At 44.7% G+C, this 18,990-nt stretch overlaps 1 protein-coding gene across 2 annotated transcripts in view; it reads right to left on the bottom strand.

The window, feature by feature from the left end:
- Positions 1-795: 795 nt before the first annotated feature.
- The window catches only part of tinagl1 (tubulointerstitial nephritis antigen-like 1), a 62,821-nt gene continuing 44,626 nt past the window's right edge, over positions 796-18,990 (bottom strand). For both annotated transcript variants that reach the window (XM_014178417.2, XM_014178418.2), the window contains exons 6-12: positions 17,727-17,853; positions 17,221-17,371; positions 16,866-17,052; positions 14,233-14,278; positions 10,522-10,645; positions 3,829-3,874; positions 796-3,505 (exon numbers count right to left, since the gene is read on the bottom strand). In XM_014178417.2, the coding sequence (XP_014033892.1) occupies positions 3,338-3,505; positions 3,829-3,874; positions 10,522-10,645; positions 14,233-14,278; positions 16,866-17,052; positions 17,221-17,371; positions 17,727-17,853 (849 nt within the window). In that variant the 3' untranslated portion in view covers positions 796-3,337. The remainder of the gene's footprint in view (positions 3,506-3,828; positions 3,875-10,521; positions 10,646-14,232; positions 14,279-16,865; positions 17,053-17,220; positions 17,372-17,726; positions 17,854-18,990) is intronic.

Below are 18,990 nucleotides of genomic sequence, written 5' to 3' on the forward strand. Positions count from 1 at the left end.
TTAACAGGTGTTCTACTCTGCTAGCCAGCAGCTCGCCTAAACGGTTGTTCTACTCTGCTAGCCAGCAGCTCTCCTAAACAGGTGTTCTACTCTGCTAGCCAGCAGCTCACCTTAACAGGTGTTCTACTCTGCTAGCCAGCAGCTCTCCTAAACGGGTGTTCTACTCTGCTAGCCAGCAGCTCTCCTAAACAGGTGTTCTACTCTGCTAGCCAGCAGCTCACCTTAACAGGTGTTCTACTCTGCTAGCCAGCAGCTCTCCTAAACAGGTGTTCTACTCTGCTAGCCAGCAGCTCACCTTAACAGGTGTTCTACTCTGCTAGCCAGCAGCTCTCCTAAACAGGTGTTCTACTCTGCTAGCCAGCAGCTCTCCTAAACAGGTGTTCTACTCTGCTAGCCAGCAGCTCACCTTAACAGGTGTTCTACTCTGCTAGCCAGCAGCTCTCCTAAACAGGTGTTCTACTCTGCTAGCCAGCAGCTCGCCTAAACAGGTGTGCGTTTCTTTCACCTCCAGATTACCCAAAAGGGTTCTACCTCGAATAAAAAGGGTTCTCCTATGGGGACAGCCGAAGAATCCTTTTGGAACCCTTATTTCTAAGAGTGTACCCTTCCTCCACATTGAACATTGCTTGTCCATATGAACCTATCGGTTTTCCTGCATATCTATCCTCTTCTCATTCGGTGACGGTTGTAATGGGGGTTTAAAACTGAAGCCTACTTGAAATGTACGAAATTGTGTATAGGATTTACATTAACAATGTAAAAACTGGAAAGATGGCACAGTTAAAAAGACATAACTTCTGGGAAGCCAAGCAGTTTATTGTGAAGTGCGACTGCACAGTGTGAACTGATACATGATCTGGTCTCTAAAACGACAGTTGCCACCTCTGGAAACTTAGACATTAAAACTCATGATAGGCACAGAAATAATATATATGAATTGGAGACAGTATAAAAAGAGCACCTAGGGCAACATTACATAAGGCAGTTATATCAAGTTATATCAGTATATCAGAACCTGTGCGATCACTGGCTTCAGTTGAGGCTTGAGCTACCTACCTAACACTTCTTTGGAAATGCAAAACCTTTGAAATGTCACAATGAGTCTGTTGTAGGCCTACACATGCCTACTGCTGAATACTGAAGTGTTAGTGGCATGTGCCGTCAGTGAGATTTAGGCTATAATGAAACAGCATTGAACAGACTTTGGCAGCTGAGTCCGACCTCCTCCTCTCCCTAGAGTCAGGCACTTTGATTTTGTGTGTGTTCACCTTCAGAAGGAGTAAGTGCACCACCCAAGCACTCTTCAAAGTAGCTGGTCAGGGGAGGGGAGTGAGTGTGTGAGACAACCACATCTCTCAAAGCAAGTAAGAAAATAGGAGTAAAATACAACAATATTTTCAGCATTATAGTAACACAGTGTACACGGAATTAAAAACTTTAAGACTATAATACACAAACCGTGGATACTTTCAACCAGAGGTCAAAAACAGCACTCATTTCTTTAAGGCATTTGATCAACCAAGACGTTTCCATGTTGAAGCAACATCTGAAAATGACATGGTGGTGGCCATTTTACCTTCTTCAAAGAAATGACAACTCAGATATTTCAATCAATGCCTCATTTTTTCCAAGATACGTTTTTGTCAACCAGCTGATTAATAAACGGAATGTGTTTTTTTTAAGCTCCTCACTTGCTACAATCGCATCTACACATATTTTACATGCTTCATCTCTGCTTTCAAATGTACTGTACACTCTTAGAATTAGTGGTGACTCAAGGAACACTGGAGGTACTCAAGGAACCCCTAGAGTTCCTCAATATTTGCACCTTAGGTTAATTGAGGGGTTCTTGGAGGAACCTTTCATGTTTCAATGTAGCAAAGGGTTCCTGTAGGAACCCTGGACTGGAGGTGTGGCTTGATAGGGGTGTGGCTTTCAGATTTTCTGTTGTATTTTCATCACATGTTAAGGTTGAACAATGAGAGTTCTGTAGCTTCAATGAGGCTTACAGAGGTGTACGAGTTCCTCAAGAGCCTATGCAAATCCCAATTTTGGACCTTATGTCATCAGCAATGTTAATATTATTAATATTATATTAGAATATGTAATATGCATAAATATTCAAGGAAAATTGAAATTTGCATGATGAAACTTTACATGATGAACAGAAATTACATTTACTGTAATGGGTGGCCAAAAATAACTATCTGAAAGCCACACCTCCAATAAGATACACCTCCAATCTTCTGATAGGCTGCCACCTCTACAATATATTATTAAAAAGGTTCAGAATTGAACCTCACTCATCACAAAAAGGTTCTGATTTGAACCTTTACACAGGGGTTCCTCGAATAATCTTTAGAATTGGTTCTTTGGTTCTAAAGGTTCTTCCAGGCTCCATTACTTCTAAGAGTGTATACTATCTATTAAGGGAGATTTATAAGTGGTTGACCCACTAATATTATTCTTACAGAAACGTTATGTTCAAGCAGTTGGATTCAGTCAAGAGCTGTCATGGTCATGAGACTGAAGTTGATTTGATATCATTGGAAGATTGACACCATCTCTTCCATAACCAGACAGGTTATGTGGTACTGAACATTTCCAGAGCTTGCTGAGACTCCATCCTGTACTATGCACTTAGCATAGTACAGGATTGTACTAAAAAGAAAACAGTTTTTTGGTAAATGAGGGGAAATAAATTATTGGTCAAAAGGACAGTTCACTAAACTCAATCCCACCTACCACCAGGCCTTAGACCAACACCCTTTCCAGTGTAAAATTCTGCTTTTTTTGGAATGTGTAGGAGATGCAACTGCAGTGGCTAATGGCTAATGCAACTGCAGATCTGCTGACAGTAATAGGAATACATTAATCAATGATATAGCTAGCATGATTAAGAGTTAGGTCCTCAGTGATAACACTAACTAAACTGTAACACAAGTGGATTGTTAGTTTCTCTCTGGTGCTTGTGTCATCTAACATTCTATCTCTCTGGTTCTCCCAATCCCAATCTGTCCGTAAGGGGTTGGCTTCCAGAGAGAGAGAGCAAAAGAGAGAGAGAGAGTTCAGATCAAGCCAGTCCTTTCATCATCATAGCAGTGGAAATGAAGACTTCTGAACAGAAGCAGGAAGTAAACAGTCGATCCCAGGCCAAAGCCAAGGAGTCTGGGAAGTGTGGTCTTTGGGATAGTGAGTCCTGAGGTGATTATTGCTGTGTACTGAAGGGTAGGGGCTCTGGGGCTGGTTGTGCTGCTCCCCCAGGGTAGGAAGGGGAAGAGGGTTCGGGATGAAAGGAAGGGGCTCTGGGGATGCTGAGTTCCTGGAGTGCCTGTCTCTACTTGCGTCGGCGATGTTGGTGGTGATGGTGGCTTTGCATGTCTTCCATGGTGACCCTACCCCACACGCCAATCACGAACGCCTCGATCTCACACTCATTCTCTCCGCGAGCGATACGGAAGTAGCCGTTCTCCCCCCAGTTCTTCCCCCACGAGTTGGCAGCAATCTGGGAAAAGTCATTAGAAAGAGTGGCATGGGTTAGAATGTAGATATAGTAGAGAGAGACCACAGGAGGCTGATGAGGGGAGGACGGTTCATAACAATGGCTGAAACAGAGCAAATGGAATGGCAACAAACACATGGAAACCATGTGTTTGATGTATTTGATGCCGTTCCCTGATTCTGCTCCAGCCATTACCACAAGCCTGTCCTCCCTAATTAAGGTGCCACCAACCTCCTGTGGTAGATACATAATAAGATATTTACACAAATAAGAGACAACAAAGAGAAAAATATGTGATGAGTAATGTGATTGGAGACATCACTTACCCAGTACTTCTTAGTTGTCCCATCATAGTTCCTCTCTTCTCCCCACCTGGAACAGAAAACACAGACGGATTACTGACATGATTGTTTTCAACTAAAGGGAATACACTATTATGAACTTCAGAGGTTTCTTCATTTTTCACTGGAAGTAAAAAGTAATCTGACAATTATTCTGTTGTGAATTGGGTTGTTTTTAACCTTTTACAAGTAGCTTTTTAAATGAATCCCACGCCCACATAGGAATGTGGACACCTGAGAGTGTTTTGACACAACTGACACAATTTGAGCAAGAGCTATAAGTATAGGTATAGATGCTGAGTACAAAACATCTTTCATCTCTTAACAGCATCCTGAAAACAAGATGTTATTTATGACCATGGCTAAAGAACACCAGAGCGATTATACTACCCAAACACACACACACACACACACACACACACACACACACACACACATCTACCCTGCATCCCACATCATTCAGATTCCTCAGCAGCACACTGAATTCCCCCCTCTGCCACTTCCCCCCTCGCAGCTCAGGAAACAGGAAGGAGAGGGATGCCCAGTGAGGAAGTGGTCACCGCCCGACTCCTGTCATCTCACAGACAACAACAACAACAACATTGCTGAAGGTTGAGTGAGGCTCTAATAAATACACCTTACCCCTGTAGAGGTCTCTCTCTCTCCTCCTGGCCAAGGCCCATAAATTCCCATCATCCTTAGCTTCTGGTCCTATCTGGCAGTTGCCCCCAGTCGGAAGTGGCCCAGCGTCCCTGCGTCTCAGACCGACTTTCCCTGCCCCCTCCCTCGCTCCAGTTCTATTCCCATCCTGTTTGTGAACACCAGTTCCTAGGAACTCTAGGAGCCTCATATTCTATAAGGGAATAGGAATGCTGGGAAAGAGAGGTGGTGTTTTCAGTTGTTGCCAACTCAGTAGCCTGCCACCAAAACATTGGCGAATAAGGTTTTATTACTTGACTCTGGTTTGGACAAGAGTTCAAGGGTCATCATGCTCTGAAAAAGCAAATACAAACAGCTGTACAAACATCACAACCAAATCTGAAATAGATGGAGACTGGAGGTTGCCTGACGACTCAGACTGGATTTAATTCCACTATCGCTACATACATTCAGTCTGAGACTGCCATCCAAGAAGCCGTTTCTGCTGACACCAAAGTGAGGGACGTTGTCCCCTACGCTGTTTTAACCACTTGTGTTCAGGCTCTGGCCCAACCCATCAGTTTCTGGGACCAATCAGAACGGTTAGAATGGGAGAAGTTGTCGGGGAGGAGATCAAATTCAGACTCATGGTGGAGAAGAAATGTTAGTGGGCGTGGCGTTTGGCTGGAGTGATGTGGCTGAATAGCCAGGCAAGGCAGGATGTGTGTTTTGGGAAGCCAAACTGTGTGTGTGTGGGTGCATTTGCGTGTCTGTGCGCATTTGTGCATGGGTGTGTGTGTGCGCACGTCTGCATTTGTATGTGTGTGTGTACTTGTGTGTATACGGGCAGAGCCAGAGAGACAGACAGAATTGGACCACTACGGAGCCCTTATCTCCCACAGTTAGCGTTGTTCCCCCTGGACAATGAGGGACATACCAGTCCTCCCCCACCTTACCCCTGACCTCCTCTATGGGCCTGATCCCCTCTCTGTCCAGTACAGTTGGGATCAACACACCAGACAATTCCCTTTCCACCAGAGTGGACCTCAATGCCCTAAACACAAACTTTCCCAGGCCCTTGGCTTAATAGAACGCACTGCAGCGGGATTTTGCTTGTAAAAACATCAAAGCTTGTGACAGTCAGGCTCTACGCACCCTGTCCTGACCCCCCTTCTTCCCCCCAACCCATCCAAAAATCCATACCCTTGGTACCCACCGAGCCTCGCGTTCATAGCCCAAACCAGCGAAAGAACCGCAGTGTCAGCGGAGGTTAGATGCAAAGGGAAGATGAGCTTTAACCATCATCATCATCAGTAGAGCATGCTGCTCAGACTAGACACCAACAGCGTTCTAGGACAGACCAGACAGGACAGACCGACCAGACAGGACAGACCATACTCCAGCAGTGTTCCAGGACAGACCAGAACTAGAGTGCGCCCCAAATGGCACCATGTTCCCTATACAGAGCACTTATTTTGAGCTGAGCACTATGGGCCTTGGTGAAAGTAGTGCACTATAAAGGGAATAGGGCGCCATTTGGGAATCAGTTTTATGCTATTGACCTTGATAGAGTTCCCCAACTTACTTTTTTTATATATATATTTTTGGGTTGGAAATCAGCTCCAAATGATTCTGTTCCCAAGTATTCCTACGCATAATAGAGAGACACGTGACTGCAGGGAAACTGAAATCAGTTCTACCAAATGTCTATGAACATGTTAAATGTGCAACCAGAGGGAAAAAGACTTGATCTATAAAAAAGTGGTCAGATGAAGCAGATGCTAAACTACAGGACTGTTTTCCTGTCACATGTTCCGGGATTCTTCCGATGGCATTGAGGAGTACACCACATCAGTCACTGGCTTTATCAATAAGTGCATCGAGGACGTCGTCCCCACAGTGACTGTACGTACATACCCCAACCAGAAGCCATGTACTACAGGCAACATCCGCATCGAGCTAAAGGGTAGAGTTGCCGCTTTCAAGGTGTGGGACTCTAACCTGGAAGCTTACAAGAAATCCTGCTATGCCCTGCGACGAACCATCAAACAGGCAAAGCGTCAATACAGGGCTAAGATTGAATCATACTACATCGGCTCCGACGCTCGTCTTATGTGGCAGGGCTTGCAAACTATTACAGACTACAAAGGGAAGCACAGCCGCGAGCTGCCCAGTGGCACGAGCCTACCAGACGAGCAAAATCATTTCTATGCTCGTATCAAGGCAAGCAACACTGAGGCATGCATGAGAGCATCAGCTGTTCCGGATGACTGTGTGATCACGCTCTCCGTAGCCGACGTGAGTAAGACCTTTAAACAGGTCAACATACACAAGGCTGTGGGGCCAGACGGATTACCAGGATGTGTGCTCTGGGCATGTGCTGACCAACTGGCAGGTGTCTTCACTGACATTTTCAACATGTCCCTGATTGAGTCTGTAATACCAACATGTTTCAAGCAGACCACCATAGTCCCTGTGCCCAAGAACACCAAGGCAACCTGCCTAAATGACTACAGACCCGTAGCACTCACATCCGTAGCCATGAAGTGCTTTGAAAGGTTGGTAATGGCTCACATCAACACCATTATCCCATAAACCCTAGACCCACTCCAATTTTCATACCACACGAACAGATCCACAGATGATGCAATCTCTATTGCACTCCACACTGCCCTTTCCCACCTGGAAAAAAGGAACACTTAAGTGAGAATGCTGTTCACTGACTACAGCTCAGCGTTCAACACCATAGTACCCTCAAAACTCATCACTAAGCTAAGGATCCTGGGACTTAACACCTCCCTCTGCAACTGGATCCTGGACTTCCTGACAGGCCGCCCCCAGGTGGTGAGGGTAGGTAGCAACACATCTGCCACGCTGATCCTCAACACTGGAGCTCCCCAGGGGTGTGTGCTCAGTCCCCTCCTATACTCCCTGTTCACCCACGACTGCATGGCCAGGCACGACTCCAACACCATCATTAAGTTTACAGACGACACAACAGTGGTAGGCCTGATCACCGACAACGACGAGACAGCCGATAGGGAGGAGGTCAGAGACCTGGCCGTGTGGTGCCAGAATAACAACCTATCCCTCAACGTAACCAAGACTAAGGAGATGATTGTGGACTACAGGAAAAGGAGGACAGAGAACGCCCCCATTCTCATCAACGGGGCTGTAGTGGAGCAGGTTGAGAGCTTCAAGTTCCTTGGTGTCCACATCAACAACAAACTAGAATGGTCCAAACACACCAAGACAGTCATGAAGAGGGCATGACAAAGCCTATTCCCCCTCAGGAAACTAAAAAGATTTGGCATGGGTCCTGAGATCCTCAAAAGGTTCTACAGCTGCAACATCGAGAGCATCCTGACTGGTTGCATCACTGCCTGGTACGGCAATTGTTCAGCTTCTGACCGCAAGGCACTACAGAGGGTAGTGCGTACGGCCCAGTACATCACTGGGGCTAAGCTGCCTGCCATCCAGGACCTCTACACCAGGCGGTGTCAGAGGAAAGCCCTAACATTTGTCAAAGACCCCAGCCACCCGAGTCATAGAATGTTCTCTCTACTACCGCATGGCGAGCAGTACCAGAGTGCCAAGTCTAGGACAAAAAGGCTTCTCAACAGTTTTAAGACTCCTGAACAGGTAATCAAATGGCTACCCGGACTATTTGCATTGTGTGCCCCTCCCCAAACCCCTCTTTTTACGCTGCTGCTACTCTCTGTTTATCATATATGCATAGTCACTTTAACAATACATTCATGTACATACTACCTCAACTGGCCCAACCAACCAGTGATCCCACACATTGGCTAACCGGGCTATCTGCATTGTGTCCAGCCACCCACCACCCGCCAACCCCTCTTTTATCATATATGCATAGTCACTTCAACCATATCTACATGTACATACTACCTCAATCAGTCTAACCGGTGTATGTATGTAGCCTCGCTACTTTTATAGCCTCGCTACTGTATATAGCCTGTCTTTTTACTGTTGTTTTATTTCTTTACTTACCTGTTGTTCACCTAATACCTTTTTTGCACTATTGGTTAGAGCCTGTAAGTATGCATTTCACTGTAAGGTCTACACCTGTTGTATTCAGCGCACATGACAAATAAACTTTGATTTGATTTGTATACAAATGAAAGCAAGGTTTGAAACTGCTATGTTTTAGTCAGATATTATATATGTTTGGGCTTTTTGTGGTCAATTTGCAGTCTATAAATTATTTGTAATTATGTTCTTACCACCCGACCATCCACTCAAGAAAAAAAATCAACCTGCTGCCCGAATCTAGATAATCTAATATACTGCATTTATAACATCCATGTGAGATATATACTCACAAACAACCAAGCAAACAGAGCACTCACTTGATGTCAGAGACAAACCAGGTATAGGTAAATAAAGTCTTCAGACATGGCTATGAATTATACCACAATAATGCAGGTAGAAATACACACTGACAAATACACACATTACTAAAAGTTAAATGACACAATATCACATGGAGACCCAAACAAAGGCAGCAGGACGGGGCAGGAAGTGGATCCCCCTCCTCTGTTTTTCTTGATCAATGTCCGATCAGATAAGAGTTAGAGAAACTGCCTCCATGACGGCTCTCAGCAGCTCTGTTCAGAGCTCCTTTTTATTCAACTGACTGCATTGTTCAAGCCAAAGACAACAAACCCTCCAACTCCAGTTTTTATTATGTGGCTTTAGCATTGCACAATGCTGGAGCACACACACACACACACACACACACACACACACACACACACACACACACACACACACACACACACACACACACACACACACACACACACACACACACACACACACACACACACACACACACTCCTGCGCATGCACACACACAAGCCAAAAATTCCACCGGTAGCTAACAGACTCAGATGGTGATCATTTCCTGGTAGGAAAGTATAGCATGTCATTGACATTTAAAAACCAGCTGGAGAAAAACACATGAAATGGCTCTTTACAAGAGGAAAGGGTGTTCATAACACATGTCTTTCCTCATTCTAGTCATAAGGGTTGTAATGCCTAGAATAGACAGTCCAGACAAACAGTAGAAAACAAATACCTAGGCACTCAGACTAAACTATAATGTGAGTATTTGGCCGGGATGGGGTGTTGGGGGTAAAAGGTGGGGGAGGGGAGATGGAGAGAATACTGTCTGGGAGGAAATGTGCGCTCTTCATAGAAGTTGCCCTTAGGCACAGATCTTGGATCAGCTTACCCTCCCCAAAACCTAACCTAATCTATTAACCGCCAAACATCAACATTGACCTTAGATCCGTGTCTAGGGACTAGTTCATTCTACTCCCAGAGGGAGACAGAGGGGTGGGGGTTGGGTGATAGGGGCATGACGGGGAGGGGTGGGGAGGTGATCCAGGTGTGTAGTGCTGCCTGCATTTTTGTGGTCTCCGTGGTAACTAAGGGGCTTGTCTGGGGAATAGAGGACTGGAGCCAAGGTGTGTCTCCGACAGAAGGAGCGACAGACAGAAGGGGAGGGAGGACATCTCTCTTTAGCACACTGGAGAACATAACACACCTGTTGTAGCATGCGGTCTGGGACTGTATACATGAAGATGCTTTCATCATTTGATAACTTGGCAAATGCAAACAAGTATACTGAGGTTTGCTATTGTTGGTAGACTTAGGCCGGAATTCAATGCAAGGTGAATTATAGCACAGTGCACTATAACAGACTGTAAAGGTAATTTACACATCAGCTGCATTGTCACCTGTATAGTGTGCTGCACTATAATCCACCTTGTATTGAATCCTTGCCTTAGATATGAATTATGGAACATTTGATAAGATATATTGAATGCATTTAGCCTACAATAACATTTGAGGAAGGTGAAGACTGAACACAAGACATCCACAGTAATACCAGCATTTTCTTCCCATACTGCCTCCCACATACTGACTGTCGATTGAAATGTAATCTCAGAACAACGGATAGAAGACAACACAAAGCTATAACAGACGGCAGAAGATTGACAGCCTTACCCTGTGATCCTGACGGAGTGTGTGTTGTGTTTGCGGTAGTGTGGCGGTTTGGTGAAGCTGACGTCTGTGTGTTTATAGATCCCACTCTTATAGACGAAGAAGTCCTCATGGACCTCCAGGATGGCTGCAGGATACACAGGAAGAAAAACACAAGCTAGATGAACTGGAAACACAGAAACACACTTTATACAGGCAGAGAAATCTATAGCTTCTCAGATGGTTATAAAAAGACCAACTAAAGGCCCTTAGTTCATGCTTCAATATTGTTAAAAACATAGATTAATCAACTTTACTATTATCCCAGAAAGCATCACTGTAGTTCAAAGGTAACCAATCTAGGCCTGGTTTCCCAAAACCATCTTAAGGCTAAGTTAATCGTTCAAACCTTTGTAGAAGTATCGTTAAATCTCCAAGCTTTTTCCCAAAACCATTGTTACTAAAGTTGCACTTTAAAACGCTTGTTATTTATCGACTGCCTCAGACCACTCATCAAACAGCTCATTACTTCGTTAGATGTGTTTTTCTCTACATTATACACAGAAGATCTCTGCTAAATGTAGAATCAAGATGTTTATCTGTCTCTCTGTGACCGCCAATAACTTCACAATGAAGTTGACTACGAATTAGAGCTGGGACGATGAATCTAAAATTATTGACACCTATCACGAAATCCGCCGAAGTCGGTTCCTCTCCTTGTTTGGGCGGCGTTCGGCGGTCGACGTCACCGGTCTTCTAGCCATCGCTGATCCACTTTTCATTTTCCATTTGTTTTGTCTTGTTTTCCCACACACCTGGTTTACATTGCCCTCATTACTTGCCGTGTATTTAACCCTCTGTTCCCCCCATGTCTGTGTGCGTAATTGTTTATTGTCAGGTTGGCACTCTTCCGGCTGGTTTGCGCCGGGTTGTATTTTACACCCGTGCTTTTTGACAGCCTGTACTTTGTACTTTGTTATTTTTGTACTTAGTGCTGCCTCACTTGTTCTGAGGGCATTTGTTGTTGTGATGCCGTTGCGTTCTATTCATATATTGCCTCAGTAAAGTGCCTTGTCCACTCATCTCTGCTCTCCTGCGCCTGACTTCCAATGCACCAGCTACACCCACACCTTGACAACACCGACCATGCCGATCACTCATCGCAGGCATTTTGCTGATATCGTTTATTACGATAAGTAGCCTATACTAGAGAAATGTGAATTTTGAAATGAAATAAGTTTGCTAATATTGGTGATTGGCTACAAGCATCAATCTAGTAGTAGTAGTTGAAAGGATCATTAAAAAAATACATTAATGTGCACAATAGTTTATGATTATTGCATTATTTTAGGCAATTTATTGCGACAGGCATTTTTTTCTCCATATGGCACAGCTCTACTACAAATATAAAGTTGCCAATTACAGCCTTATTCTAAAATGGATTGAAAAATATATATACAGTACCAGTCAAAAGTTTGGGCACACCTACTCATATCCTCACATGGTCTCTCCTATCATTGCTATGCAGACGACACACAATTAATCTTCTCCTTTCCATCTTCTCCTTAATCTTCTCCTTTGCATCTCTGCATGTCTGTCAGACATATCAGTGTGGATGACGGATCACCAGCTCAAGCTGAACCTCGGCAAGACGGAGCTGCTCTTCCTCCCGGGGAAGGACTGCCCGTTCCATGATCTCGCCATCACGGTTGACAACTCCCTTGTGTCCTCCTCCCAGAGTGCTAAGAACCTTGGCGTGATCCTGGACAACACCCTGTCGTTCTCCACTAACATCAAGGCGGTGACCCGATCCTGTAGGTTCATGCTCTACAACATTCGCAGAGTACGACCCTGCCTCACACAGGAAGCGGCGCAGGTCCTAATCCAGGCACTTGTCATCTCCCGTCTGGATTACTGCAACTCGCTGTTGGCTGGGCTCCCTGCCTGTGCCATTAAACCCCTACAACTCATCCAGAACGCCGCAGCCCGTCTGGTGTTCAACCTTCCCAAGTTCTCTCACGTCACCCCGCTCCTCCGCTCTCTCCACTGGCTTCCAGTTGAAGCTCGCATCCGCTACAAGACCATGGTGCTTGCCTACGGAGCTGTGAAGGGAACGGCACCTCCATACCTTCAGGCTCTGATCAGGCCCTACACCCAAACAAGGGCACTGCGTTCATCCACCACTGGCCTGCTGGCCCCCCTACCTCTGAGGAAGCACAGTTCCCGCTCAGCCCAGTCAAAACTGTTCGCTGCTCTGGCACCCCAATGGTGGAACAAGCTCCCTCACGACGCCAGGACAGCGGAGTCAATCACCACCTTCCGGAGACACCTGAAACCCCACCTCTTTAAGGAATACCTAGGATAGGATAAAGTAATCCTTCTTACCCCCCCCCTTAAAATATTTAGATGCACTATTGTAAAGTGGTTGTTCCACTGGATATCATAAGGTGAATGCACCATTTTGTAAGTCGCTCTGGATAAGAGCGTCTGCTAAATGACTTAAATGTAAATGTAAATGTACTCATTCAAGGGTTTTTCTTTATTTTTTACTATTTTCTACATTGTAGAATAATAGTTAAGACATCAAAACTATGAAATAACACATATGGAATCATGTAGTAACCAAAAAGGTGTGAAACAAATCAAAATATATTTGATATTTGAGATCCTTCAAAGTAGCCACCCTTTGCCTTAATGACAGCTTTGCACATTCTTGGCATTCTCTCAACCAACTTCTTTTGGAATGCATTTGAATTAACAGGTGTGCCTTGTTAAAAGCACATTTGTGGAATTTCTTTCCTTCTTAATGCGTTTCAGCCAATCAGTTGTGTTGTGACAGAAGATAGCCCTATTTGGTAGAAAAACAGCTGAAATAATGACAGTCCTTCATTACTTTAAGACATGAAGGTCAGTAAATCTGGAATATTTCATGAACTTCGAAAGTTTTTTCAATTGCAGTCGCAAAAACCATCAAGTGCTATGATGAAACTGGCTCTCATGAGGACCAACACAAGAAAAGAAGACCTGGAGTTTCCTCTGCTGTAGAAGATAAGTTCATTAGAGTTACAAGCCTGTGTGGGGATCAAATACTTTTTTCCTTCACTGTATGTCTGTTTATGAATACTAGCAGATGCTTGGTGACGTTAACTATTTCCAGCCAGGTGTTTTCCAGGTGACACATTTGTGTCCAAAGTAATTGTATCTTAGGACATTGTCCACAAATCATAAGAAAATCATTAGGGCGAAGGTGAGAAGTCTACATATCAAGGTGTATGAACTAAGGGCTGGGTTGGAAGCTACACTATAAACAGTCCTAATCACTGGGGTTTGAGCTTGGGTCAATTGAGATGCCTCAATTGAGCTGCCTAAGCTATCCCTCTAAGCTAAAACCTCTGGTGGCTGACAATGTTTTTTAGGTCTCTGGCATGTTCACCACATTACATACCCTGTACAAAGTCACTACACCTCCTGAATACTAGTCCAACAATGTCCAACAATGGCATGATAAATCAGAGTTATAGCCAAACATCTGATACACATCCTCTCATACCCAATTCTCCTCCTTAAGCAGAAGCCAAGGCTGTCTTGCCCGTTTGTATTCATTCAGAAATCCAAGAGATGGCTTTGAGCACTACAGCATCACATATGGTTCCAGTATCTCATCATTTTACAATTGCCGATGGCAATTGCATGCACGCGCACACACAGTAAGTCATCATCACTAGATCATCCTACCTTGCACTGGGCCATTATCCATAATCTCCTTCATGATCTCCTTCTCCTGTGAAGAAGCGAGAGATGGACAGAACTGTGATTAGATGAAAGGAAAGATATGGACAGATCTGTAATTAGATGAAAGAGACAAAGTGGAGGGGATATCAACATAAATCTGTAGATAATACAGTACATCTCTCAGTGACTTGAGAGGTTATAGAGACAGATAAATATGCTGTAATGATTTTCAACATTAGGCATAATTTAGAATGATTGATGTGAGAGGTAATAAACCACAGGTACAGTGGGGGAAAACAGTATTTGATCCCCTGCTGATTTTGTACGTTTGCCCACTGACAAAGAAATGATCAGTCTATAATTTTAATAGTAGGTTCATTTGAACAGTGAGAGACAGAATAACAACAAAAAAATCCAGAAAAACGCATGTCAAAATGTTATAAAATGATTTGCATTTTAATGAGGGAAATAAGTATTTGACCCCTCTGCAAAACATGACTTAGTACTTGGTGGCAAAACCCTTGTTGGCAATCACAGAGGTCAGACGTTTCTTGTAGTTGGCCACCAGGTTTGCACACATCTCAGGAGGGATTTTGTCCCACACCTCTTTGCAGATCTTCTCCAAGTCATTAAGGTTTCGAGGCTGACGTTTGGCAACTCGAACCTTCAGCTCCCTCCACAGATTTTCTATGGGATTCAGGTCTGGAGACTGGCTAGGCCACTCCAGGACCTTAATGTGCTTCTTCTTCAGCCACACCTTTGTTGCCTTGGCCGTGTGTTTTGGGTCATTGTCAGGCTGGAATACCCATCCACGACCCATTTTCAATGCCCTGGCTGAGGGAAGGAGGTTCTCACCCAAGATTTGACGGTACATGGCCCCGTCCATCGTCCCTTTGATGCGGTGAAGTTGTCCTGTCCCCTTAGCAGAAAAACACCCCCAAAGCATAATGTTTCCATCTCCATGTTTGACGGTGGGGATGATGTTCTTGGGGTCATAGGCAGCATTCCTCCTCCTCCAAACACAGCGAGTTGAGTTGATGTCAAAGAGCTCCATTTTGGTCTCATCTGATCATCACACTTTCACCCAGTTGTCCTCTGAGTCATTCAGATGTTCATTGGCAAACTTCAGACGGGCATGTATGTGTATTCTTGAGCAGGGGGACCTTGCGGGCGCTGCAGGATTTCAGTCCTTCACGGCGTAGTCTGTTACCAATTGTTTTCTTGGTGACTATGGTCCCAGCTGCCTTGAGATCATTGACAATGTAGTTCTGGGCTGATTCCTCACCATTCTCATGATCATTGCAACTCCACGAGGTGAGATCTTGCATGGAGCCCCAGGCCGAGGGATATTGACAGTTCTTTTGTGTTTCTTCCATTTGCGAATAATCGCACCAACTGTTGTCACCTTCTCAACAGGCTGCTTGGCGATGGACTTGTAGCCCATTCCAGCCTTGTGAAGGTCTACAATCTTGTCCCTGACATCCTTGGAGAGCTCTTTGGTCTTGGCCATGGTGGAGAGTTTGGAATCTGATTGATTGATTGCTTCTGTGGACAGGTGTCTTTTATACAGGTAACAAACTGAGATTAGGAGCACTCCCTTTAAGAGTGTGCTCCTAATCTCAGCTCATTACCTGTATAAAAGACACCTGGGAGCCAGAAATCTTTCTGATTGAGAGGGGGTCAAATACTTATTTCCCTCATTAAAATACAAATCAATTTATAACATTTCTGACATGCGTTTTTCTGGATTTTTTTTATTTTATTCTGTCTCTCACTGTTCAAATAAACCTACCATTAAAATTATAGACTGATCATTTCTTTGTCAGTGGGCAGACGTCCAAAATCAGCAGGGGATCAAATCATTTTTTCCCCCACTGTAAGCTGTAGCTCAGTGGATCTACTTTGATTAGTATATAACACATGTGGGTTCTCTAAGTGCACATGTACTCTGGAAACAGTTAGTCTGCCTCCTTAATGGCACCCTATTCCCTACATAGTGCACTACTTTTGACCAGGGTCTATAGGATGGTGTCCCAATAGTATCTATTGTGTCCCAACTGTATCTATTACATACTGTAATAGATACAGGCTTTCCAGTTGATCTACTGTAGCTCACTCCAGTAACATTCCCTGCTGCTACCCACTCTGTCTTTGAGAAATCTGGCGCGTTCAAGTGTAAACCGGAAAATAGGCCCTACAGGTGAGTGATGTTGATGACTGATGTTGCCTAGATATTATCCAACTTTAGCCTACCACTTACTATCTACACCTTTGTTCTCTCTCTTTCTGCCACATGGAAAAAGAAAGGCCTGCATCCTTCACAAGGAATTCATTTATGAGTCAGCAAATGGAGACTTCTGTACTTTCTCGACGGTAGAGAAAACACATTAACACAAATACGTGAGAAAGATTATGGGCTAATGTAGTGTGAGGAATTCAGCCAGGTGTGTACAGAGCTCATGCAACCTACCTTACCATGTTTATGGAGGATTACAGAGTATGTTTTGCAAGCGGTGATAAACTGATGTCAGAGGTACACATCCCGTGGAGAGGTGTTGGACAGGAGATGTTTTGATGGTGGTAATAGTGTGTGTGTGTGTGTGTGTGTGTGCGTGCGTGCGTGTGTGTGTACATACGTTTGATGAGAGCCTGTAGGGAGGTGTAGACTGGTAGATGTCATTGTGGTAGGTGTGTGTGCTGGGGCAGCGTGCAGTAGCCTGTCTCTTCCCTCGGCCCACAGAGCGACTCTGCATCATACAGCGGCCCACCTCCGCTGGCGTCTGCTGGGGGGCAGAGAACGGGTAGCACTCCTCTGTCACCACACTAAGAGAGAGAGTGAGAGAGAGAGAGATGGAGACAGATAGATGATGAGAGATAGAGAACATAGCGTATTCAATAAATCATTAATTCACAGCTAAAAAAACAAAAACTGACCCTTAATTTTATCATGAAAAAATATTGTGCCTGGTGTCACAGTGAAATATGTCCTACCCTCTGCGTCTCAGGTACCACCAGGCTCCGTCGATACGTCCTCCAGCACAGCCCCCTTGGTTGCGCGTGTCACAGGAAATGAGGTTCTGGGGCGACAACTGAGGGGTCATGTGACCCATCGACTGGATGGAGATTCGATCCGATGCAACCGCTGAGCAAGGGAAAGAGAGATAGAAAGAAAGAGAATGTTTTTAAATAAATTCTGTGAAATGTCCTAAGAAATGTTCTGTGGGAATGAGATGGAACTTCAAATAAGTCCTTTTATGACCATTTTACCAGCATCTTTCCAGTATTTTGCAATATTGATACATTTTCTTTACCCACATTTACCAGTACTTTACAAAAATTCCAGTAATTCACCAAAATACCAGCATTTTACCAGTATTCTACCAGCATTTTGCCAGCCTTTTGCCAGTATTTTACTAGTACTTTGTCAATATTTTGCCTGTCTTTACTTGCATTTTGCCAGTATTCTGCTAGTATTTTACTAGCAATTTGTGTCTCACCTGCAGTGGAGAAGGCCCAGGAGGCAGCGCAGTTGCCCTGGTCCAGAGGTTCATGGATCTTTCCAGGCCACTTCTCTGCTGCGTTGAAGTACTGAGGCAGACGGTCATTCTGAGGGTCCATATTCAGCTGAGCATGGGGATAGCAAGGAGGAGGAAAAACAGGAATTAACTAATGTGCAGTTTCAATCCTGTTTCAATATACTTGACCACCTATATAAATATATATATATAAGTATATAAATACAATTAATTATTACTCACAAAACCTACAGTAGGTGTTCCAGCGGCCAGACGGTAAGAGACTGACAAACCAACAACAAGAGGAGGCTGACAAACCAACAACAAGAGGAGGCTGACAAGCCAACAACAAGAGGAGGCTGACAAACCAACAACAAGAGGAGGCTGACAAACCAACAACAAGAGGAGGCTGACAGACCAACAGCAAGAGGAGGCTGACAGACCAACAGCAAGAGGAGGCTGGCAAACCAACAACAAGTGGAGGCTGACAAACCAACAACAAGTGGAGGCTGACAAACCAATAACAAGAGGTGGCTGACAAACCAACAGCAAGAGGAGGCTGACAAACCAACAGCAAGAGGAGGCTGACAAACCAACAACAAGAGGAGGCTGACAGACCAACAACAAGAGGAGGCTGACAGACCAACAGCAACAGGAGGCTGACAGACCAACAGCAAGAGGAGGCTGACAGACCAACAGCAAGAGGAGGCTGACAGACCAACAGCAAGAGGAGGCTGGCAAACCAACAACAAGTGGAGGCTGACAAACCAACAACAAGTGGAGGCTGACAAACCAATAACAAGTGGAGGCTGACAAACCAATAACAAGAGGTGGCTGACAAACCAACAACAAGGAGGCTGACAAACCAACAGCAAGAGGAGGCTGACAAACCAACAACAAGAGGAGGCTGACAAACCAACAACAAGAGGAGGCTGACAAACCAACAGCAAGAGGAGGCTGACAAACCAACAGCAAGAGGAGGCTGACAAACCAACAACAAGAGGAGGCTGACAAGCCAACAACAAGAGGAGGCTGACAAGCCAACAACAAGAGGAGGCTGACAAGCCAACAACAAGAGGAGGCTGACAAACCAACAGCAAGAGGAGGCTGACAAACCAACAACAAGAGGAGGCTGACAAACCAACAACAAGAGGAGGCTGACAAACCAACAGCAAGAGGAGGCTGACAAACCAACAACAAGAGGAGGCTGACAAACCAACAGCAAGAGGAGGCTGACAAACCAACA

This window comes from Salmo salar, chromosome ssa27 (assembly GCF_905237065.1).
Source record: "Salmo salar chromosome ssa27, Ssal_v3.1, whole genome shotgun sequence".
NCBI lineage: Eukaryota > Metazoa > Chordata > Actinopteri > Salmoniformes > Salmonidae > Salmo > Salmo salar.